Source organism: Pteronotus mesoamericanus, unplaced genomic scaffold, assembly GCF_021234165.1.
Source record: "Pteronotus mesoamericanus isolate MK-2021 breed Mesoamerican mustached bat unplaced genomic scaffold, CSHL_Meso_final contig_221, whole genome shotgun sequence".
Classification (NCBI taxonomy): domain Eukaryota; kingdom Metazoa; phylum Chordata; class Mammalia; order Chiroptera; family Mormoopidae; genus Pteronotus; species Pteronotus mesoamericanus.
Genome location: NW_026555092.1, coordinates 8,315,536 through 8,339,119, shown reverse-complemented (window position 1 = coordinate 8,339,119; position 23,584 = coordinate 8,315,536). Strand labels below are relative to the sequence as shown.

The 23,584-nt window shown below is 57.3% G+C and overlaps 1 protein-coding gene across 1 annotated transcript in view; it reads left to right on the top strand.

Moving 5' to 3' along the window:
- Nucleotides 1-17,419, top strand: part of SDC3 (syndecan 3) — a 36,403-nt gene extending 18,984 nt beyond the window's left edge. Inside the window, exons 2-5 of the mRNA XM_054571871.1 lie at nucleotides 8,217-8,334; nucleotides 9,807-10,420; nucleotides 12,251-12,542; nucleotides 13,450-17,419. Coding sequence (XP_054427846.1) covers nucleotides 8,217-8,334; nucleotides 9,807-10,420; nucleotides 12,251-12,542; nucleotides 13,450-13,616 — 1,191 coding nt within the window. The 3' untranslated portion in view covers nucleotides 13,617-17,419. The remainder of the gene's footprint in view (nucleotides 1-8,216; nucleotides 8,335-9,806; nucleotides 10,421-12,250; nucleotides 12,543-13,449) is intronic.
- Nucleotides 17,420-23,584: the final 6,165 nt, after the last annotated feature.

The following is a 23,584-nucleotide window of genomic DNA, read 5'->3' as shown; positions in this document are numbered from 1 at the left end:
TGGGTTGAGGAAGGGGCTGGTTTTCCCAGGGCTGCATTGTCATCTCCTGGCTGGGCATAGGTGACCGTGTGAGCAGCTCCAGGGTGGCCAGCCAACACCCTGACAGGGACTGGCGGGGATGGCAGGGCAGGAGCTGGGCTGATAGGAGGTGACAGCAGACGGGTGGGGCATCTAGGTACCGTGGGTGCGAGATACAACGGGGCTGCCTGCCAGGTTGATGCCAGGGCGGGGCTCCGAGCCGCAGTCGGCGGTGAGGCACAGCATTCGCCCCGGCCCCGGGCCTCGGGCCCTGCCAGCTTCCCCGGAGGCTCTCGTATTGTCTCCTGTTCCGCTGGTTCCCCTGTTCACTCCTGAGTCTCCTCAGGAACAGCCCCAATGGTGTCTGGGCAGAATGAAGGGGCCAGGGAATGTCACAGAGCAGAGGGTGGGCGGAGGCGGGCCCTCAGAGGGAATGCGCTGTTCCTAATAATGAAATGCTCTCAGTTTATTGTGGACAATTGGAAAATACACGAGTCCTGAGGGGAAAAAAAACGAAAAACTGTCTGTAATCCCAGTGCCCACAGAGAGCCTCTGGGAACCTTTAGTAGAATTCAGCATTTAGAAATTCACTTTGGTAGTGAGTTCATTAAAATAGGAGCAAGTTCTTTATATATTTTTTGGTAACCTATTTTTTAAAATTTGATGAAGCTAGTATTAATAGCCAACAGGAATCGAGCAATTCATTAATGTGTGGGCACATGGGGTCTTTTGCAATAAACCCCATGAGGCAGGTGTGCCTATCTTTGTTTACCAGGAAAGCCAGGCTGAGAGAGTGAAGCACCTGCCCAAGGCCACCCGGGTGTCGAGAGGCAGGGCCATCTCCGTGAGCCTCTGAACAGCCCTGCTGTATTAGTGTGTGCGTTTGCTCATGCCCTTAAATATCCTTTGACACAAATAAAAAATAAAAGGCTTCCATTATGCATTTATGCCTTTTAAAGACCCGATTCAACAGCCTGGATTTGTGAAAACCCAATTACTGATAGCTGCATAATATTCCATGTTAGGGTTGTGCCCTAACTTATTCAACCAGCCCCCTGCCGTTGGGAACGGAGGTTAGTTCTACTGGCCTGCGGGCTGAATTTTTAGATGCTGAGAGTTTCAGAATCGGAAGTGCCCTTATAGCATCCAGCTCGACTGTTCATTTTACAAGGGGGTTGATGGAAGTGTGGAGAAGGAAGAAGGGGACTTGTCTGGGTCCCAGAGGCTGTGGCCCCCTGAGGTGGGACGTTTGTCTGGCCCAGGGTGGGTGTGGAGGAGGGCAGTGTCCCGGTGGAGGGGATTGTGGGAGCACAGGGGTGGGGAGCGGGGAAAGTGGGGGGAGGAGCGGGGACTGGAGCTGATGGTGGAATTGAGGTGTGCGGTAGGGAGGGCTCTGCTCCAGGGCGTCCTCTGCAGAACAGCTGGCTGCGATGAGATGGGCCCCACGGTGCTTCCGGCCCTCAGAGCTGCCCTGTGGAAGAGCTGCGTTGGCGGGCGGGTGTTAGAGACAGTGTGCATCTGGGCTTTGCTGATCTTTTCTTGGTGGGATGGTCGTTAAGTTCGGCCTAGGTCTGCTCTGCCCCGCCTCCCCCACCCCACTCTTCTCCCCCAGGCCCTTCTGCTCCCTGGGACCCGGGTTCCGTGGCCCCTTCCCTAGCCGATGCAGCCTTTGTGCCCCTCACCCCCTCCAGCAGCAAGTGAGTGTGGTGGGCGCTGGCTTCCCAGCCAGGGCAGCTGTGGACGGGTTCGGGGTGGAGGCCGAGGCTTCCCCCGCCTGGTCCAGGCTCTCATTGTGTAGCCCCCTCGGCTGTCCTGCTGCCCAGAGCCTGGCCCCGGCCCGCATTCCTGCAGCGGCGCTCTGGGTCTCCGGGTTGGAACCGGTGAGCGTGAGGGGCACTGAGTTCTCACAGGACCGAGGGCCTTTTGGGGACAGGGACTGGCGGGGACGAAGTCTCTGTAGGGATCCAGAGGGCTCTGCTCAGACCACCCTCCTTCCAGGAGCTGGTCATTAAGTTGTGTGTCTTTGGACAGGTCACTTTACTTCTCTGAGTGCTACTTGGTGTGGCAGTTCTCCACCACTGACCCCTCCTATGTGGGGCGGGGGGATAAAGCAAGTCTTTTCCTGCTCTGGGCCTCAGTTTCCACATCGGTAAGAAGGGACCATGGAACTCAGTCGCCATCAGGGCTAAAGGTGTAGCTTTAAGAGAGCCCTGCTGTGGGAAACGTGCCGTCGGTGACACCCGCACGCGACTGCTGAGTGTCGCCCAAGAGCTGGGCAGCATGCGCGCCCCTGGTGCGTTGTCTCACTTGGTCCTCACACCAGCTCTGTGGGGTATGAATGATTGTTGTCCCCATTTAACCAAATAGAGGCTCAGGGAGGTTAAGTAACTTGCTCAGAGTCACTGAGCCAGGAAGCAGAGCTGAACTTGAACCCAAGACTGTCCAAATCTAAAGCTGGGACCCCAAGACCTGGTCACACTGTGTCTAGTCACCAGAAGAGCAGTGCCTGAGTCTGGCCAGTTCAGGGGAGGAAGCTTGGGCAGAATTAATTACACTCGATTTTATTCTAAGCTTTTGCAACATGATTAGCACTGCCCAGGGGTGCCAGGCGCCTGGCCTCCTGCCAGCTGACCTAATTCGTGCGTCTGTGTCTGCAACTCGCCCTTTCTCTCCCTTCATCCAGCCTCTTTCTTTCTCTCCCTGCGCTCTCCCCTGCTGGGTGGCCTTGGCAAAGACTCTGACCCTCTCTGGGCCTTTGTAAGCCTCATCTGCAGCGTGGGTGTGGTCATTCTGATGTGACTGCCCTCATGAGGGTGGCGAGACTAATTAAATGAGATAAAGTCTTCAGAAATAATCATGGCAGAAATATTACCATATCACTAACAAAAATCGCAATGACATTTATTTGTCCAGTTCTAGGTGTTGGGTCCTGTGCTCTGTTCATTACCTGCATGGTCTTATTTGATTCTCCTGGCAATTCTATGAGCACTGTCCCGTTATTATCACCCCCATTTTACAGATGAGAAAACTGGGATGCCAGACGTTAGGGGGCATGCCTGCCTTCTCACGGCGGTAAGGGAGGCGCTGATCCATTCTGACTTAACCCCTGGGCTGTCTCGTCTCTCTGGGAAGGCTCCTGTTGGGAAAGGGCTGGTGGCGGGGGCTGGGCAAGACCTCTGGTCCTGGCAGAAGGCTGAGGGCAGAGGGAGGAGCCTTGGCTTCCTCCTTGGCCACGTCTCCGCACTCAGAGAGTGGTTGTGAAGCGAGGAGGTTTACCTGACATCTGGCTACTCTGGGTGCCTCACGTGCAACTCTTTGGAGAGCGTCCGGTAGGGGTGCGTGGGGAGTGAGGGAGACCCTCTGATTACTGCGGGAGGCTGAGGTGCCTCTTTGAGGTGAAGCTGCGCGCGTCAGCTCAAGATGAATGCAGACGGGGGACAGCGAGGGAAAACGGCAGGGCTGTGGCAGCCCACTGGGAAGGGTGCCACGCGTGTGTGCTGATGTGTGCCCAGGAGGGACGGTGTGCCTCGGGCTGTGCATGGTGCACGTGTGTGGAGGGGACTGTGGGATGCAGGTATCAGGGGCTTGTCGGGGGGCATCTGAGAGATGGGCGCCCATTCAGGGCCGCGTGGGTGGAATGGTGTGTGAGGGCATGTGGTGTGGTTGCCGTGTGCTGGGTGGGTGGACACCGGGCGTGTGACGTGGCTCCGGGTAGTTCTGGGCTGAGCTCCCGCAGGGGGTGAGTGGGGCTACGGGTCATGGGGTAGGAGTCCCGGATGAGCAGCGGTTTGGGGGTGGCGGGGCAAGGATTCCAGAGACTGAGGACCTGTGTTCATGTCTCAGATCTAAACTCCAGCCTCAGTGTCCGCATCTGTGAAATGGGGACAATAAAACTGTGGGGACTGGGGGAGGCGGCGCAGGCAGTGTGCTTCCAGTGCCTGACCGGGACCAGGCCCTCCGCGGCGGTGGGCAGAGGTCTCTACAACCCCCCGGAGCCCCGTTAGTGGCTCTGCTGGGGACCTCAGACCTTCCCTGGCTGCTCAGCTGGGCGTCTGCTCCGGGGACTGGCCTTGCCTGGAAGCAGAGCCTCAGGGGCTTCTGCAGTGGGTGTGTCCTCCCGCAGGCGCCTGGGTCTGTGCGTGGTGGCTGCAGGGGAGATACAGACAGGAGCAGTGGTGGTTACAAGTTGCAAGCCCTGTGTCAGAGCCCCGTGGTGTCCCTGCCCCTGCTGTGGGGATGCGTGCAGTGATGCACTTGGACGTGGGGCAGGGTCAGTGTGTACCCTGGGCGAGTTGTGTGCCACCCACGTGGTGATGGGGCTTTTCTGGAGTTTGGGGCATCCATGGGTGCGTTAGATGAGGAGCAGGGTGTGTGTGTGTGTGTGTGTGTGTGTGTGTGTGTGTGTGTACACGTGTTGCTAGGGGTGTAGAAAATGGGTGAGTGTAAAGTGGTTTGTGCTGCTGTCCATGAGCAAAGGTGGGAACACAGGTTAGGATCAGTAAATGTCACTCATCATCGTGTATATGCTGGGGTGTGTGTGTACAGTTGTGCGTTTTGTAAGGTGTGGCTGTCTGTGCTGGGATGTGTGGTGTGTGCTTGGGGACATTGCTGGATTTTCTGTTAGCTGCAGTGTGTGCACGTGTGCTCGCTCATCAGGCACAGGAGGGTGTAAGTTCACCTGGAGGGGTGCAGTCAGGGTCAGGGGGAGGCCAAAGGGTCCTGGGGCATTCCGATTCACTTCTCCTTTAAGGGAATGGCATGGATAATTATGCTAATTATGCATGGATTATGCAGATGGGAGGTCGTTTGGGGGTCATAGGCTGTTTGTCACCCTCCTTCTCTGGCATTTTGTGACTTTTCAGGCTTTCCCTGCTGCCTCCCAGGCCAAGTTCCCCACCCCCACCTCTTCCCCCTCTCCTTTCAGTCCCCCTGGGAACTGCCGCCACCAGCAGCCCCCTGCAGTCTTCCTGGGCGGGGCCCCATTGAGCCCCGGTTCCGCAGCTGGCCCAGGGAGGGGTGGAGCTGGCGCTCAGCCACCTTGGGGCAGCTGCTGGGCACGAGGGCATTCTGCACCCCACCTCCCATCTCACGGGTCTCAGGGGTTCCCAGCATTTAGCCTCCCGGGGTGAGCTCAGGGGTGACTGGCTGTTGGCCCGCCCCCTCCATCCCATCTGGGTGCTGCTTATTTTTCAGAAAGAATGATCTCTTGGATTCAGGTTTGTAAAATGACCGAGGTGGCCCCTTCCCCAGCTTTGTCTGATGAGTGTGAGGCTAAATTAAGATGTGAGAGAATTCTCTCCCTCCACCTCCCACTCTCGCCTTGTCTTTCCCTCACAGTGAATCCTTCCCTGCCCGCGCCCCTCTGACCCCTTGGCTTTGCTGCCCCTGCCTCTTCGTCCCATGACTCTGTTCTCCTCCCCTGTCATCCTCTGTTCCTCCATGATCTCTCCCTCTCCTACTCCCCCACCTCTATAGGGAGCTGGAGCTTCTGGTCCTTAGCATGAAGGAGATGGTCGTCATGGTAACGGTTGTCATGTCAATGGCTACTGAGCTGGGATGAATAGTATCTAGGTGAGAGCTACCTGAGTGGAGGCTGATGGGTTCACAGGAGGCTCCATGCTTGTCTCTGAGCCTCAGAGTTACACAGCACATGCCCATTGCCGGGCCCCCGCCCCCCCATGCATAGGCCTCTTTGCACCCGGAGGCACCAACACACGGTACCTTTTGTGGTTGCCTTTAGGTGAGTGTGTGTCAGGGTGTGTCTATATATGTTCTCTCTGTGTCTCTGGGTGTGTCACCTCAAGGGTCTGTGTGGTTTTGGAGTGGGGGGGGGGGTCTTTGGATTTTTCCGCAGGCCTTTCTGGGAGCAGGGTGTCAGGAGCTGCTGTGTGGCACTTGTCACTGAGGAATCATGAGGACTCCCTGTTTTGGCCCTCACGTTTACCCCGGTCTGCGAGTCCCTAGGGGCCATAGACTTATTAGAATTTCTCCTCCCAGTTCAAGGCCTCCCTGTCCAGCCTGGAAGGATGGAAAAGACAGTGAGGACGGCCCTGCCCAGGAGTGGAGGCTGGGCCCTGGCCCCTGCTCAGTCCGCATCCTGCTGGTGGCCCCGGGCTGGGCTGCAGCCTCTGGCTTCAGGCGGTTGGCCTAAGAAATGAGCAGAGTCTCCGAGGGATGCTGGCTTTGCTGGCCCAGCTTTGGGTGCTGGCCACGTGGGGAACCTTCCAGCTTCCTCACCTCAGGTCCTGGGGGGCTGTTTTCCTGGGCAGCATAGGGGGAGGTGGGAGCTGGGGAAAGCTGGACCATGGCTGCTCTGGGCTCCTGGAATGTCTAAACCGGAGGAAGACCCAGCAATTAGTCACGGGAGCAATTACACTAATTGTTCCACTCCATGACTCACTGGTAGCAAGTAAATACTGATTAATTCATTACTTTGAGACTCTGTGTGTGTGTGTGTGTGTGTGTGTGTGTGTGTGTGTCTGTGTTAACGAGGATGGGGGTGGGGGAGGGGACTCTCCTGGCCCCCTGCCCTGGCCCCCTGCCCTGACTTGCCTGGGTAGGGCTTTGGAGCAGGTGGTCGAGGCTGGGGGCAGGAAGCCAGCGATGGGATCCTCTCTCTAGCGCTGTACGAGCTCCAGAAGGGGGCCTGTCAGGGGTGGGGTGTGAGAGGCTGATCCAGCCCCTCTCCTGCTCAAATGCCTTCCTTGGCTTCCACGCCCGTCAAACAGTGCATGTGCTCAGACTCATCCTCAGCTGAAGTCGTCAGCTGGACACCGAAAGCGGTGATGGGCTTCCCCAGCCTCAGCTCCTGCCCCTGTCTACCCCTGTCCCACCTTCCAACTGCATCTCCACTCCCTGACATATTTCCCGACTACCTGCTATGTGCCAGACACGGTCCTGCCTCCTTCGAGGTGTAGTCTAGTGGGAGTGAGCACAGGGCCCACGCCAGTGCACGCCTGAGCAGACACAGCTCACAGTAGTAATGGATGTGAATTCAGAGGCACAAGGTGCTCTAGCAGATCAAAGCAGGAGGGCTTCCTGAAAGAAGTGATAGGGGAGTAGGAGTGAGTTGGCACGAAGTTGGAGGATGAAGGGATGGGAAGGCAGAGTGTTCTAGGTGGAGGGAACATCATGAACCAAAGAGGCAGGAGAGACCAGGCCTGCTCCAGGAACGGAGAGGGGCCAGGGTGGCTGGAACCCAGTGACTGAAGGGGCCCTGAGGGAGGCTGGGTGAGGCTGGAGGCGGGGCGGGGCTGGCTCTGGGCCACCGGCTGCTCTTCCCCACCTCGGAGCCTTTGGGTGTTCTATTCCCTCTGCCTTTCTTTATTTCAGCTGTTAAGACTCACTGGCTAATCTTCAGATCTGAGCACCCGGAGTCAATCTTGCCTTCCTTCTGAAAGCCCTCAGGGCGCAGGGACTGTGGCTGGGCTCAGTCGGGAATCAGGGTCAGGGTGTGGCTGGAGGCAGGGCCCAGCCGGCCCCTCCCAGGGGCTCTGCACTTCAGTCTTGGATGTCCTTGGTGCTGGCACTCAGCTCAGGGGTGCAGTAAGGAGGGATGGTCTGGGCCCAGGAACCCCAGCTCCCTGTCTTCCCAGGTCCTGACAGTAGGAAGGGGTTGGCCTGGTGCGCTGGATCCTGGGAGAAGGCCCTCTCAGCGCTCCTGACCCCTGGAGACCATCGAGGCAGCCCCAGGCCCTGAGCTGACTCTGCTGTTGAGATCCTTTGTGGGGACTCAAATCCAGCATTCTGGCTCTAAACCTGGCTCTGTCACTCTGCAGTTCTGTCAGGGGAGTGACTTCGGTCCTCAGTGGTGGTGGCTGTCAGCAAGATGGGGCTTCTACCCTGGCCCCTGGGTGCGTGGGGAGTGGGAATTAGGCCCACCCTGGCTCTGCCCACTTGGAGGCCACACCTGATGCCATCCCTCCGTTATCACTCTGTCCACGAGTGTGCCTGTCCCTCCGTTATCACTCTGTCCAGGAGTGTGCCTGTCCCTCCGTTATCACTCTGTCCACGAGTGTGCCTGTCCCTCCGTTATCACTCTGTCCAGGAGTGTGCCTGTCCCTCCGTTATCACTCTGTCCACGAGTGTGCCTGTCCCTCCGTTATCACTCTGTCCATGAGTGTGCCTGTCGTCCCTGTGGGCGTGTCCAGGCTGCTGGCCTCAGGTGCTAAGCCCTGTGCCCGTCTCTGCTCCCCCAGACTCAGCGCTGGCGCAGTGAGAACTTTGAGAGGCCCGTGGACCTCGAGGGCTCCGGGGACGACGACTCCTTCCCTGATGATGAGCTGGACGACCTGTACTCGGGGTCTGGCTCGGGCTGTAAGTGCCTCCCCTTGCTTTTCCCTCCGTGTGTGTGCATGTCGTGCTGGCAACAGCAGTCTGCCTCTGGTGCCCCACGCAAGGCTTTGATTTCAGGGAACAGAAGCCCATGGGGGCTCGCTTCAGGGGTGGCATGGGGGAGGGGGAGTCAGCCAGGGGCAGCTCATGGACCTCAGGCACAAGAAGGACCAGTCATCCTTCTGGGGATGGAACGAGGGCCCTAAGGCCTCCCAGCCCAGGACTCCCCACGGCTCTATCTCTGTGTGCTCGGCTTGGGCCTCTGTGCAGACCTCCAGCCCGCATTGTGGGAACACAGACATCCCTCAGTCACCCAGTTTTCAGTTCTGTTCCAACCACTTGGAGGAACTTAGCTGAGCAAATCCTCAGTGGAGGCCATTTAATTGGCTCAACACCTTTGGTCCAATCAGCTGTGGCTGGGGCGGGGTTAGGGCACTGATGGAAACAGGTGGGGGCTGGGCAGCTGGGTCTGAGGCCCCGCTCTGGGAAAGGCCAGCGGATTGTGTGAGTTCGAATCCCAGCTTTGCTTCTTAACAGCTGTGCCACCTTTAGCTGCCTTCCCTCTCAGAGTCTCTGTATTCTTATCAGTGAACAGTGATAAGTTTGCCTTCTTTTCAGAGTCTCTGGAAGGCTTCAGTATAAATCCTCAGGGTCTGGCACAGAGAGCGAGCTCAAAATGGGGGTGTGTGCTGAGATCGGAGCCCAGTGAGAGGACAGGGCAAGGCTGATGGGATGGTCTGTGTGCCACAGACTGGCCACTCGCAGCCCCCTGCCTTTAGTCTTTTTCACTTTAGCCCACTTTTTAAAGCCTCTTGCGAGTTAGTTTTCATTAAGGTCATCTCTGATGGGTCATGTCTCTACTTCCAAATCCTTCTTATTTCTCTTCACTGCTCTGCCTGGTTCAGGCCCCCTATGAGCTGATGTAGCTTCTCTTTTTCTCCTCATTTCCTCCCAAGTCCCTTCACTTGACCTGGTTTGAGCCCTCCAGATTGCTCAGGCATTCCTTGTAGGAAGGTCTTCTACCTCTTGCCCTTTGCCTGTGCCTAAGGAAGCCCTTTGTGTACCCACTGCCTCTTCCCAGAATGCCCTTCCCCTGTCCAACCCTCTAGTGCGATTTGTGGCCAGTAGACCCTTAGTTGTCATTGCCTGGGTTCCACCTGTTAGAAGCTCCAGGCTGGGTGGGCTGGGATGGTCAGGGAAGACTTCCTGGAAGAGGCGGCTCCCTAGAGGAATTGTTGGCTAGGCGGAGAGGAGTTGGGGAACATCCACCAGCCATCAGCCAGCTGGTAACCTTTGGCCAGATTGTGCCTTCCTCTTTTCCCTCACCTTGTCCTGGGAAAACTGTGCAAAGAGTGAGGATCATCTTTATGGCCATTGCTTCCCTGGGATCCTCATGCCTGCGCCGCGCACAATCACCCAGATCCCTAGCTCTCTCCTCTCCCCCACCCCCTCAGACTTCGAGCAGGAGTCAGGCATTGAGACGGCCATGCGCTTCAGCACAGACGTGGCCCTGGCGGTGTCCACCACGCCTGCTGTGCTACCTACCATGGACATCCAGCCCGTGGGCACCCCGTTTGAAGAGCTCCCCTCTGAGCGTCCCACCCCAGAGCCGGCCACTAGCCTCCCGGTGGTGACAGAGGTCCCAGAAGAGCCCAGCCAGAGAGCCACCACCATCTCCACTCCCACGGCCACCACTGCTGCCACGACCACAGGGGCCCCGACCGTGGCCTTGGTGCCTGCCACAGTGGCCACCGCCGCTCCCAGCATCCCTGCGGCGCCCCCTTCCTCGGCCACCACCTCTGTCGTAAGGACCACCGGCATACGGAGGCTTCTTCCTCTTCCACTGACCACGGCAGCCACAACCCGGGCCACCACCCCAGCGGTGCCCTCGCCTCCCACCACGGTGGCTGTCTTGGACACAGAGGCCCCAACACCCGGGCTAGTCAGTACAGCTACCTCCAGGCCAAGTGCCCTTCCCAGGCCAGCGACCACCCAGGAGCCTGACACCCCTGAGAAGAGCACCCTGCCCCTGGGGACCACTGCCCCTGGACCGACGGAGGTGGCTCAGGTAGGCGGGCTGGGAGAGGGCAGGCATGAGAGCAGAGGAGGGCGGGTCAGGGTCTGGGCAGCATGGAGCCGGGCAGAGGCGAGGACCGGGAGGCTCTGGAGATGAGCCGGGCAGGGATGGGGAGGGCGAGCGGGGCATGCGGCTGGAGGCCAGGGCTGGCTGTGAGTCACAGGATGAGGATGGAGGTTGAGATGGATGGGGATGGAAGGGAGACCCGGCTGGGTCTTGGGGTGCTGGGAGGGAATGGGGTGACGTGTGTGTTGGCGGGGGCGGGGCCGGGGCCTGTGTGTTCTGTTGAACAGCACAGACTCGGGAGCCAGGAAGTCTGGGTGGGAATTTTTCCACTGCCACTTTTTAGCCATGTGACTTCAGGAAGTCACCAGTGCTTTCTGTACCTTCTATACCTATGTTTCTTTATCTGTGAAAAGGAGGAAATAAGAATGCAAATCATAGTGTGGAAAGAATTAAGTTTCCTGACATTTCCAAAGTGCTGAGGACCATGCCTGGCAATAGTACAGAACTCAAAAGTTTTGGTATTGTTATTATCATAACCATTGTTTTATTATTATTAGTCCGAGAGGAATACTAGCGACTGGGTGGCGGGTGCGGTGCTGTGCACTTTACCGGTGCCAACTCCTCTCTCCTCACACCTGCCCCCGGATGGCACTGTGGTCCTCCTTTTCCAGGTGGGGCGCCTTTCCCCAGCCCTCCCAGCCAGCGATGGCAGAGTCAGGGTGCGAACCTGGCAGTGGGCTCCAGGGCTCAGGTGTGGCGGGGATGGGGAGGGACTGAAGCGAAGAGGATGGAGATGTCAGCATGTTGGGGATGGGTGGGGTCCAGGAAATGGGAGAAGTAGCCTGGTCCTAGCGGGGTACGCTGGCCGGGAAGGTCCCTGGTGACACCGAGTGGGGTGGAAGCCCTGTGCAGCCAGCCCCGCAGAGGAGGGCCCGCAGGCCGCGAAGCTGCCTGCCTTCGGGTCAGTGGCAGCCCCTCTGAGGCCCCAGCCAGCCCCAGCCGGGCAGGCCCCACTCCTCCGAGCAGCCGGGCAGCCTGGTGTTTTGCAGGTGCTTGGCTGAGCAGGGAGCCGGGACAGCGATGAGACCAGGCCCAGGTCACTGACAGAGCCTCTGCACGTGGCCTCTCAGCCCTGACACCAGGCTCGCCCTCTCCATGCCCTGCCTCTGTATCCCTGCCCTGACCCTGGCTCCGGCTCCGGCCTGCCCCTCACGGCAGGAGCCATCCAGATTCATGGTCGCTGGGCTGGTTCCCTGGACGCGGCCCCCGAGGGGTATCCTACTCTGCAGTTGTGCTCCGGGACTGGCCTCCAGGATAAGGGACTCACCTCTGCCCCAGGCATGAGCCCTGGGGGCCAGGCCCAAGTGTGTGACAGCTGCACCCAGCAACGCCCTGACAGAAATGTGACAGGAGTCTTCTGGAGGGGGAGTGACGGCGATGGGATGGGGACAGTACGTGGCCCTCTGGTGAGAACAGAGGCAGCATAGTGTGTGGTTAGAAACCCAGATGCTGGAGTTGGATAGATCTGGATTTTAGCTCTGCTTCCACCACTTAACTAGCTGTGTGTCCTTGGGCAAGTCACCTAACCTCTCTGAGCCTACTTCCTGTTCTGTAAGTTGGATGTAACAATAATTCCTTTGCGGAGAATGTTGGGAAGGTAGAATGCCCATAATGCACTTAGCACAGTGCCTGGCACAAGGTGAGTGCGTGCTAAGTGTTAACCCACTGGGGCTGTGCATGTGCGTGGGGCGGGGGGCTGCCTGTGGCAGGGGGTGCTGGGGTCTGACTCCTGGGCTCATGCCCTCCTCCCTACAGACCCCAACTCCAGAGTCCTTCCTGACTACCATCCGGGATGAGCCAGAGGTACCAGTGAGTGGGGGGCCCAGCGGGGACTTTGAGCTGCCGGAGGAAGAGACCACGCAGCCAGACACAGCCAATGAGGTGGTGGCAGTGGGTGGGGCAGCGGCTAAGCCATCGCCTCCGCCCGGGACGCTGCCCAAGGGTGCTCGCCCAGGCCCTGGCCTCCTGGACAATGCCATTGAGTCGGGCAGCTCGGCGGCTCAGCTGCCACAGAAGAGCATCCTGGAGCGGAAGGAGGTGCTTGTAGGTGAGGCTTGGGCCCAGGGGAGCTCTGGGTGGGGCAGCTGGTCCGGCCTTCTTTTGCCCTGGAGGAACTCAGGGTGTGAGTTTCCTAGGAGCCTAGTTTCCCAGAACCCACCCTCTGTTCTGTCCGCTGACGTTCACCCATCCCAGAGTCTGACTTGTGCTTCATATTACCTCCAGCACCTTCCTCAGCACCCTGTGACCCCTCTTCAGGCTCTTCCCTTGACCCCTGCTTTCTTGGGCCATGCTGGTTGACCCCTTCTGGACCTCACCCCCTGGGTCCTCATTTCTGAGTCCTTTCTTTGGCTTGATCTGGCCCAACCCTTGAGCCCAGTAACTGAGGATCATGCCCTCGCTGAGTCTCCTGAAGAGCCTAGGCTCGAGGTCTGCCCGCCACCCCCGCTCCCCACCGAGGGGGAGCAGTGTGTTCTCGGGCAGGTCCTTCACCTCCCAAGGCTCCTCTTTCATCACCTGTAGAGCAGAGATGGCCATCTTGCACTAATCAATCCTCAGTGCACATCTGTTCATAAGTTAACTCGTCTGGTTGGTATGGGTCACAGTTTAGTTGGCAGAGGTTTTCTTTCCTAATGGCATATAAAAATAGTGGAGCATCTTCCGTCTAATGGTCCCTTACCTTGGATGGGGACCAGAGCATCACCCTTGAGCCGCCTGAGGCTTCCGTGGTTTAGTGTGCGTTAGGTGACTAGAGCTGACTGGGCTGCGGTGGGGGCTGTAATCGGCGGTGGCAGTTAGAGTCACTCCAACTCCAGCCTTCCAGCCCTCTCCCCACTCTTGCCCCCACCCCCAGGGCCCCGCCTCTTCTCCCCAGGCCGCCTTCTGGCCTCCAAGCCATACACCCCCCACCCCAATCCCCTCCTCTGGGCCGTGACCTCTGCCCTCTTTCTCCACAGCCGTGATTGTGGGCGGGGTGGTGGGTGCCCTCTTCGCCGCCTTCCTGGTCACCCTGCTCATCTACCGCATGAAGAAGAAGGACGAGGGCAGCTACACACTGGAGGAGCCCAAGCAGGCGAGCGTCACGTACCAGAAGCCTGACAAGCAGGAGGAGTTCTACGCCTAGCGGAGCCACAGTGCCTCCTCAGAGCCTCAGCGTCACCCTCCACCCAGTCCCTGGCCTGTCCCACCAGCCCTGGCCAGGGGACCGGGCCGGGGAGGGAGCCTGGCCCCAGTTCACCTCTGCCCACCCTCCCAAGGTCTGCCCAGACCGCCAGCCTCATACTGATCTTCCCCAAGGCACAGGTGCACCGCTATCTGCCCTGGACTGTGCTCTTCCGAGCTCATCTCTCGTCCTCCGCCAGCCTGGGGCTTCAGGACCTCATGTCAGATGGCTAGGAGGAAAGAAGCTCCCGAGAGGCTGGGGGAAGGAAGGGTGGGGCTTGAGATGGGCTTGAACTCCAACCTGGCCCCACGGGCTGGCCGAGGTCTTCTTTTAAGGGCAGAGAGGCACTCAGGCTGGTTCCTAGGATAAACATTTACAAGCTCAACCTTGAAATCGAGACACTGCCACCTCTTGCTTCTGTCCCAGGGCCCCTCTACCCCGGTGAGAGTGTGTCCTTTGCCGCCTGGCTTGCCCCAGGTTGTGGGGTCACTCTCCCTTGCCCCGCCCACTGCACATGCACCTGAAGGTTTCACCTCTGCCCCATCTGTCCCTGAGGAGTTGGCTTCCCAAGAGTATCCTGGCAGCCACGGGTGAGGGGGGCTGGCCGGGCTGCCCGGACCTCCCTCTTGCGAGTGGACTCTGCACAGACACCGTCCCCCGCAAGGTCACACGTATGGTCACGCCCAAAGACAAAAGCACGAAATGACAAAACCATGTGCAATCCTGACCACCCTGGCAGTCCAGGCTCGTCACGCACACACATTCCCCCGAAGGCGTTTCTTCTCATGCGTTTCTCATGCACCCTCAAACGTTTACAGCAATGCAAGTCACGAGTCATTGTCACCCCGTGGTGACGGCGTGGCCTGTTTCTCTCACCGCCTCTCCCCCGTCCACATACACACATGGTCCGGCAGCGTACACGTTGTCCTCTAGCTTTCGGGCTCCCTGGGGAGGGTGGAGTCAAGCCGGAACAGTCAGCCCATATTGGGTCCCCCCAGTTGCCCTGTCATGCTCAGTTCCTCACCAGAGCGCTCCCCCCACCAACCGCATTGCCACTGGCCCCCGCGTGTCAGACACAATCCTGCGTGGATGCACAGTCTTGCCCCACGCGGCCCACTCTCACGCTGGAGGAGACCAGGTGGGCCCTGGCTTTTCCCACAGAGGGAGGTGTGGGAGGACGTTGCCTCAAGGCCTTGCACGTCCCCACCTCCCCGCCTGCTTCTCTCTTCTCTGTAGCCCGAGGGGTCGGTTTGGGGGCCAGTCCCCCACTAGCCGGGAGCCTTGCTGAGGAAGGCAGGCTAGTTCCTGGAAGCTGGCCTCTGGCTGGGCAGGGGACTTGGGTCTCCCAGGACCAAAGGCCCCAGGTGGGGAGGGAGCCTGCGGACTGGCTCCTGGTCTCCCCACAGCCCCCTCCTGCTCTGAGCGAGGGGCCGACTCTGCCTCCCAGGACACAAGTCTCCAAAGTGCCTGTGAGGGTGGGCCCTGCCGCCTGGGCCCTCTGCACCCTCCCCCCTTGGCCTCGCCAGGCCCACCTCAGCCCTGCCCCAGGGTCCTCCCTGGGCCTTCCCCGTGGACACCTTGCCCACTTACTTGGCCAAACAACTTGGCGGTTCCCCTGGCTGCAGCCAGATGGACCTGCAGCTGGAAGCAGCCCATCCAGACACACTGCCCGGGGTTGAGGGCTGAGAGCAGGTCGGGGCAGGGGTGTCACGGGCCCCCCACTTGCCTCCCCCTTCTTTACCCTTGCGAGAAGGGCCACTTCTGTGGCTATTTTAAATGTGGGGTCACAAACCTTTGGGGAAGGTGCCCTCAGCAGGGGCATCTAGAGCCCCGAGACGTGGTCTGCTCAGTAGTAGGCTGGTGCTCACACCCCCACCCCTCACCTACCATCCGGATTAAAGCCAGGAACCCAGGTTTTATTTGTTTCCTTTTCAAGATGCGCTGGCAACAGACTTCCGCTGGGTGAGGGGTGAGAGTGCCTGAGTCAGCGAGGGCCAGGCTCCAGGGCCTTCCACGGCCTGCCTGTTCCGCCACCCTCCTTCCAGCCTGGGGCTCCATCTCACAGACCCCCATGCCCCTCTCAGCAGGGCCTGGAGGCTTGTGAGGAACCCAGGTGGTCCCAGCCTTGGGGGGGGGGCGGGACTGGGGGGAGGCATCCCGGGCCCACGAACTGCTGGAGGTGGCCTGACCTCAGTCACCTCTGGAGCTGAAGGGCTGGGACACGGGGGTAGAGGACACCGAAGTCCCAGCCTCCCTCTCCCCTGGTCCCCGGTGGGTTGCTGTTTTGAGGCAGCAGCTCTGGTGAGAAGGCCTAGGCAGGCCGAGGCTGAGAAACCAGAGAGCACGGAGCAGAGAAGACCTGGACCCCCCCGGGAGGCCCAGAGGTGCTGGGACCAGGTCAGACCCACGGCGGGGGGCAGGGCCCAGCACAGGATGCGTGACTCGGGTTTAGGCTGGCTGGAGTGGGCTTGGCGTGGCCTGCGTGGGTCCAGCTTGGCTTCCAACTTGAGGCTTTGCCTTCTGGCGCCGGCCTCTTCTCTGTGTCCTTAGCCTTTGAAAGAAAAGGCTAAGGCCCTCGTTCATTGAGCCCTGGACCCAAGACAAATATCCAGGCTTTATCCTTATGAAGTTCAACAGTCCGACCAGGCCACATCCTCTCAGGCCAGCCCGAGTCGGGCAAGGCAATCCAAGAGAGGTCGGTTCAGAGGACGAGCTGGAGCTCTCCTAGGTGCAATGTGGGTGCAGGGCCAGCCCCAGTAGGTCCCCAGATACCCCAGTGCTCCTGGGGAGGGTGTCCAGCGGGCCCTGGCATTTCCTGAAAGCAGGGCCGATGCCAAAGGAGAGGGAGTTCGCAGGGGTAAGAACCTCTCGAGGGCCTGGGCTGCCAGGGAGCATGAGGCTGGCTGGGGGTTGCAGGTGGGGCCCACGCCCAGTTGCAATTTCTAGAGCCAGGCTCTATCTCCCCGGGGGGTCAGAGGGGGTACCTCTTCTGAAAGGCTGGGCCTGGCAGGTCTGCGGGCAGTGGCTTGGGGAGCTCAGGCGGGGACCTCCTGGGCTTGGCAAAGGCATCGGTCCAAGCCCTGGGCACAGGGAGCAAACCCATCTCTGTCTCTCGGGCAGGAGTGGCCTGACTTTCTTCTGACAGCCACCCCCCCGCCCCCCCAGACCTGCTTCCCCAGGCCTCCTGCCTGTAAATAGAAGCTCACAAACTGTACAGATTTACAGAGATGCTTGAGACCGGGTCCTGGAGTTGCTAAGTGCTGATGGCCCAGGTACCCCCCGGCAGCTCGGCGCACCTAGCCCCAGCGTGGCGAATGCATGTACATATTTTTTGTAGGCAGTGTGGCTCCAGAGAGCCCCCTGAAGACAGTGTCCCTCCCGTGCGTCCTTTCTCCTGTACAGAGCCCTCCAAGAACCTGGCCAGGGGCGGGTGGCAGTTTGTCCTCCTCTGCCCCAGGCCTTCCCTGTCCTCTCTCCCCATAACCTGTTTATTAACCACACCTGTCCTGAGTTCATGGCCAAAACTTTAAGAATGGAGGGAAAAGACGGGAAAACGACCAAGGCACCTGCCCTGCTGTGGGTGCTCATCTGTCCCAGAAGGAACTATTTGGGCTTTTTTTGTTTGTTTTGCTTTGTTTTTTTTTTTGTTTGTTTGTTTTCTTTTTTAACACTTCCCGTGCTGTGCCCATTTATAAGAGGAAATAAAATTAAGCTGAAATGATGCACTGTAGCCAGAGTGTGAGATAAATACAGAGGTCATTGAGGGAGGGCTTCCCACGGTCCCCCTTGGACCGCAGCCACCTTCTGCTTTAAAAGAAATTGAGAATCAAATAAGGAGAATTGACCAGCAACCCCTTGTGGGAACCATTATGGTAAAAGCTGCTGCTGTGAGAGTGTTTGGGAAACCACGGAGTGGGGCTGTGGTTGGGCAGGGGCCAGGCTGTGGTGGCACTGGGGGCACTGTGGTCCACCCCCAGGGGAGGAACTATGGTTTCAGGCTACAAAGAGTGAATCTTGGGACCACAGGATATTGTAATTGGACTGGTGAGGTGGGATGGGTTTGGGATCCGACTGGCCTGGTTTCAGGCCCAGGTGACATTTCCTCGCCCTGACTGTGGAGAAGCTACTTGGCCTCTCTGAGCCTCAACTTTCTCACCTGTAAAATGGGCCAGTAATAAAGAACATCTTTGAGATGGAACATGGCAAGGATTATAAGAGAAAGAACACTTCGCACCGCGCCGGGCACAACCAGCCTCAGCTCACAGGGCCCTGGAGGATGGTGTTGGAATAGAACAGCCCTGGGACAAGAGGAGTTCTGTGCCCACAACCACAGACTGACTCCTGGGATCCCGGGGCCAGGGAGCTGGGAGCGCCTCGGAGCCAGCCCTGGGCCCTTGGCGTAAGTCCCTTCTCCAGGGTTTCAGTTGAGGCTGCCCTCGCTGTGCGCGAACACCTCTTGTGACAGGGGCTTGATGCATCTTGGGACCAGTGGGTGACTTCCTGATGGGAGGCCCTTCCATATTTTCTCTTGGGTTTCCCTCCTCCAGTCCTCATTCTTCTCTGAGGGTGCGTGGGGCTCTGAGCCCTTGTCACGGGCTAGCCCCTTGGTGTGAATGTCACCATCAAATACTCCCCTCTGCCAAGGGCGACCCCTCCGTGTCCCACAAATATTTTCTCTACAAATTTATTCTTGAAATGTGACACTCACACAGGGTCCTGATGGTTCTGGGGTAGGTTGGAGTCTGAGGCCCCTGGATTTGGTACAAGATCCTCCCCCTCCCCCTTTCCCTCCCTCCACTAACGTTTCTCTAGTGTCCCCCCCGCCATGCCAAGCCCTGTGCTTGGAACTGGATGACAAGAGGTCACCAAGAGAGACCAGCGCCTGCCCTCAGAGCACTCGCAGCCTGCTGGGGAGACGGACAACAACCGGAGTCTCCTGACTATGTAATGAGCTGGTCGGCCAGCACCTCCAAGCCCCCGACTACCAGGCAGTTCAGGGAGGGAGCACCGAGGTCTGGGCCTTGCACTGGGACTTCAGACAGCCTGTGCCCTGGGGGTCTCAGTCTGCGTGGCTGTAAACTGGGGCGAGGGGGCCGCCCTGCCACCTTGAGGTCCCCATGGAGGGCTGGGCCCTGGTTAGGAACCTACTTCAACACGCGGAGTGGGCTTGCCGCCATTCTAGTCCCGGCTCTCGACATGACCCCTCACCCAGGAAGCTCTTGGAAGAGACTCCCACCCTCTGAGCTCCTGGGAAGAGCACGATCGTGGAGTCAGGTGCACCCACGTGTGTGCACTTAGGCACAATGTCCCACCTCTCTGAGCCTCAGTTTCCTTACATGCACATGTGGACAATAAGGTGGCTGTTTGGAGGCTGTTGTGAGGATTGAAGCAGCAGAGAAGCTTGGCATGTGTAGCAGCCAACAGCCGAACTTAAATCCCCTTCTTTGTAGCGTCTGTCTTTTCTCAGACAAACCTTTATTCAAATCCCAGCTTTGCTACTGACTGGCTGTGTGACTGTGGGTGAATGACTCGAACTCTCAGTGCTCGGTTCCCTCACCTGTAAAATGGGAGCAGTAGTACCTGCCTCACATGCACAGCGTTTAGAACGGTGCCTGGCCTAGGGTAGGTGCTCTGTAAGTCTGGGCTATTATTAGTGTTACCATTATTATTGTTACTATTATTTGCAGGGCCCAGCATTTTCCCTGTTGAGTGAATGAGTGACACTGGGTCTGAGCAGACACTAAATCAGGGGTGTCTGCTCTGGTCGGAACTCTGCCTCAGGCTTGTTTGAGCTGAGGCCAGGCCTAGAAACCGTGCGTCTGGGCTGCAGGGCTGGGCTGGGCACTGCTGCCAGGGAGAGCCTTTCCCTCTGGACCCCTGAGCCCCAGGGATGAGCAGCAAAACAGAGGGGGAAGGAGGAAGAATAGCTGATTGTTTCCTGTAGAGGTCACAGCCGCCTGCCGGAGCTGTCCCGAGAATGAGAACGGAGCAGAGTGTGCCCAGCCCCCGAGGGCCACCCACCATCTCTGCTGGCCGGAGGAGGAGCTGGGGCAGGCGGGGGTCCAGGCAGACCCCCACCAGAGCTGCGCGCCTTATCCGCTCTCAGCGAGGATGGAGGCAGGGCTGCAGAAGTCGCGTGGCAAGGTGCCAACCGTGCCAGGCGCCCCATGGGGACGCTTCTCGTGTTAGTATTTCCTTTTAGCCGCACACAGATCTGGCCTGCTGGCTGTTTTTCAAAAGTGAAGAAACTGAGGTTCAAAGAGCAGAAATGTGAGGCCCTAAAGCTGTGATAAGGGGACTGTGGGGTTTGAGCCTGGGTCTTCACCTGAAGTCAAAGTTCTCTTAGTTCCATCCTGCCATTTCCTCCCTCTACTATTAGCAAGCGGTGTGAGTGTGGGCAGGTTACTAAGCCGCTCTGAACCTCAGTTATATCATCAGAAAAACAGAAGCAACAGGGTATCGAAAGGCTCAGAAGATATATGAACACAGGACGTCAGTGGGGTGCCTTCCATGGTCAGCCCCCTGTTTTACAAACAAAAACATTGGCCCTATGAGCAAAATCCACACCATGGATGCTTCTATGGGACGAACAACCCAGTTTCTCCAATTAATAAATTGTAAGGAAGAAAAAAAAGAAATGGAGAATCTATAGATAAGCTTAAAAGGCACATTAACTAATTAATGTGCTAATTATGACATAAGTGGAAACTTGAACATCGAGTGAATATTTCTTATAAAGGAGCCATTGTTAATGTTTTTCAGCTATCATAATGGCCCTGCAGTTACGGTTTTTAAAAAGGGTCCTTATCTTTATACCAACTGAAATCTTTGCAGATGAAGCGACAGCATGTCTGGGATTGGCTTGCAAACGGTCTGGGAGGAGTGGGTGGAAAAACAGGAAGTAGGATGGGACCTGAGTTCATCACTACAGAAGCTGAGTAATGGGCACATAAGGCGTCCATTATACTATTCTATCCACTCTAAGTTAAAATTTAAATTCCTCATATTAAAATGTTAAAAAAAATAAAAAAAGGAGATTGATTCCCAGTGGGGCACGGGGGCAGTGCCAGGGCTCGCCTCCAGTGGATGCCGAGCTGGGGGTTCTGACTCCAAGCCCTCACGCCGTCCCTACCGTGGGCTTCTGCAATGTCCTATTTCCCCGGCTTCACGTCATTCCCTTCCAGACGGCCAGCACCTTCATGGGCCCCCCCTACCCCCTTCGCACACACGGACTCTCCCAAATGGCTCTGATGGAAGAACGCTTATGAAATTGTGATGAGGGACGTGGCACCAGCTATTGTCCTCCCCAGGGGTGTTTGTCTTTTACCAGAGAGAGGAACAGACACACCTGGCGCCAGCGGGCAGCATGTCATGGCTCACAGAACACGTTCCAGGGACATTGCGGTCGTGCTTACTGTTCATGTCAGAACTGGGAGCTAGGCTGGTTGGGGATGACTCTTTCAACTTTGAAGGACACTGGATTTGGTCATTTCCCCCCATGTTCAAGCCTCCGGCCAAGTCCAGACCTTTATCATGCCTTGCTGGAGATACTGAAATCGACTTCCAGCCTCCAGAACTGTGAGAAAATTAACTTCTTGTTTAAGCCGGTAAACCCAGTTTTATTCAGTTATGAGAGCCCGAGAAGACAAATACACTTAATTTTTACAAAAACCATAAGAGGTAGTAGGCACTCTTATTACTCTCATGTTTACAGATGGGGAAACGGAGGCATAGAGGCTCTGAGGAGACTGAAGTTTTGACTGAGGAAAGGGTACAGTCAGCCTTGATTCCCCGCCACCCTTCTCCTGGTAAACTCCCATGGACCCTCCAAAGCCCCACTCCAGCCTCACCGCCTCTGGGAGCTCCCAGGCAGCCTTAGTCTTTGCGGCTGGTAAGGGCAGGAAGAGAAGCCAGAAGGAAGTACTTAGATCTGGACACGTGGAAGATCAGGAGAGGACGAAGCCTGATGGAGGAGCTTGGGTGAGGTAGGTGGGAGAGAGAGAGAGTCTCAGGGCGGGCAGAGGCTTGAGAGAGAGTCCCTGGGCCGGCTGCTGGGAAGCGTGTGAAGGGGAAGGTTCCTGTCCCTCCCACCGCGGGTGCCTCTGTTTTGTGGCTTGTCCTGCAAGGCTCAGTTCAGTCTCCAGTTTTCTCGAAGTTAGCTGTGTGCGCACAAGTTAAGAAATAGACTGGAGCCAAGCCGGTCTCATTGGAGCCCTGGCTCCTCTTCTTCCTGTGTAAGTCCCCCAAGCATGCCACTCAGCCTCTCACGGCTGAGTCTCTCATGGGGATAGAACGGGGGTGATCATAGTACCCATCTGAGAGAATGGTGCTGATGTTATTAAGTAAGTTAATACATGGAACATAGAAAATGCTTAGTACATATTAGCTAATAGTCATCTTGACTTAATTCCACTTCATGGTGCTCTCTTTTCTCTGAGTTCTGATGAGCTTAAATATAAAATATGCAATTCAACCCACCAGTAATAATAATGATGATGAACCTTTATCGGGCACTTACTCCTGGCCAGGTTCTAGGCCTGGTTCTTTAGATACAGTGTTCCATTTAAATGTAATAACCCCATGGGGTAGATGCTGTTAATATGCCCACCTTACAGATAAGAATACAGACCCATTGAAAACCTGTCTAAATTTACATGGCTATCACGTGGTCGAGTGAGGATTTGAACCCAGGCAACCCGACCTGGAGCCCTTGTGATTCATTCTAGTTTCTTAATCATTCACCCAATATTGATAGATGCCTACTGTGTGCCAGCCAGTGTGCTAGGTGCCAACGACATGGAATTAAAAGACGCACAGTCCTGGCCCTCAGGGGACGCACAGGCTGTGGTGGGGAAGACAGACCTGGAATCAGGCACCCAAGACACTACTGATGACATGGAAGGCATGGGCTGAGCCTCCCGGCTGTGTGAGACCCATCAGAGGCTCCTTTAGTTCATCCTACTGCAACAGTTATGGGGCATATGGTCTACATAATAGTGATCTCTCTTCCCAAAGACAAGGCAAACAGATTTCTAGAGTGAAAAACTGACATAAAAAGCACAGCCTTGGCATTATTTTTAGGTTTCCAAGTGAATCCGAAGTTGTGAAATGTATTAACTGGCATTGTGGGTAATCAGCCACCGTTCTTAGAAAGCCCCTGCGCTTCTGGTAACTGCCTCTCCCTTTCTCACTGGCCCAGCCGCGCTGAGCTAACTCCTTTCTGAAGGAGGGGTGCATGGGGGTCAGAATTCCATGACGCCCGGCCATACAGCTCCAGAGTATGGAGGAGAAAGCAACGAACTTTGGGGCTTCCAGGAAGAGGAAATATTTGATTTGAGTTTTGGAAGCTATGTAGGAGTTCTTTGTGAAAAGAAGACAGACATTCCTTAAAGGAGGGGGAAAGAGCGAGAAAAGCACGACAGGGTGTTTGGGGGTGGGCAGAAGTCAAGGGGGGCCGGAGTGCTGAGGTCCCCGGTGCTGGCGAGGGCAGGGGAGTACCTGGGCCTGGGTCAGAGCAGGTTTGGAATGGCTTCCAAAGCGGTTTGGAGTTTACTGTATAAACAATGAGGAGGTGGAGGGCTGTGGAGCTTTTCAGAGAGGGATACGGTCAGGTTTGTGGGTTGTAAACAGGGCTCCGGCAGCCTCCAGGGAGGTAGGTGAGCAGCTGGTGGCAGGACAATTGATTTCCTGGACTATAAGTTCCTTGGGGGCAGTGACAGTCAATGTCTGTTCCTCTCTGGTGTGTCCCATAACACCTAGCAGGGGTGGAGCATGCGGCTGGCATTCAACAAATGCCTGCTGTATGAAATTTATGCACGCCTCAGGACACGTCTGCGTGCACGCAGATTTTAAGAGCACCCCAGCTGACCCCCACCCTCGGCACTGTCCGTGGTACTAGAGAACACTAAGGCTGCAAAGCTGTGGGCTTC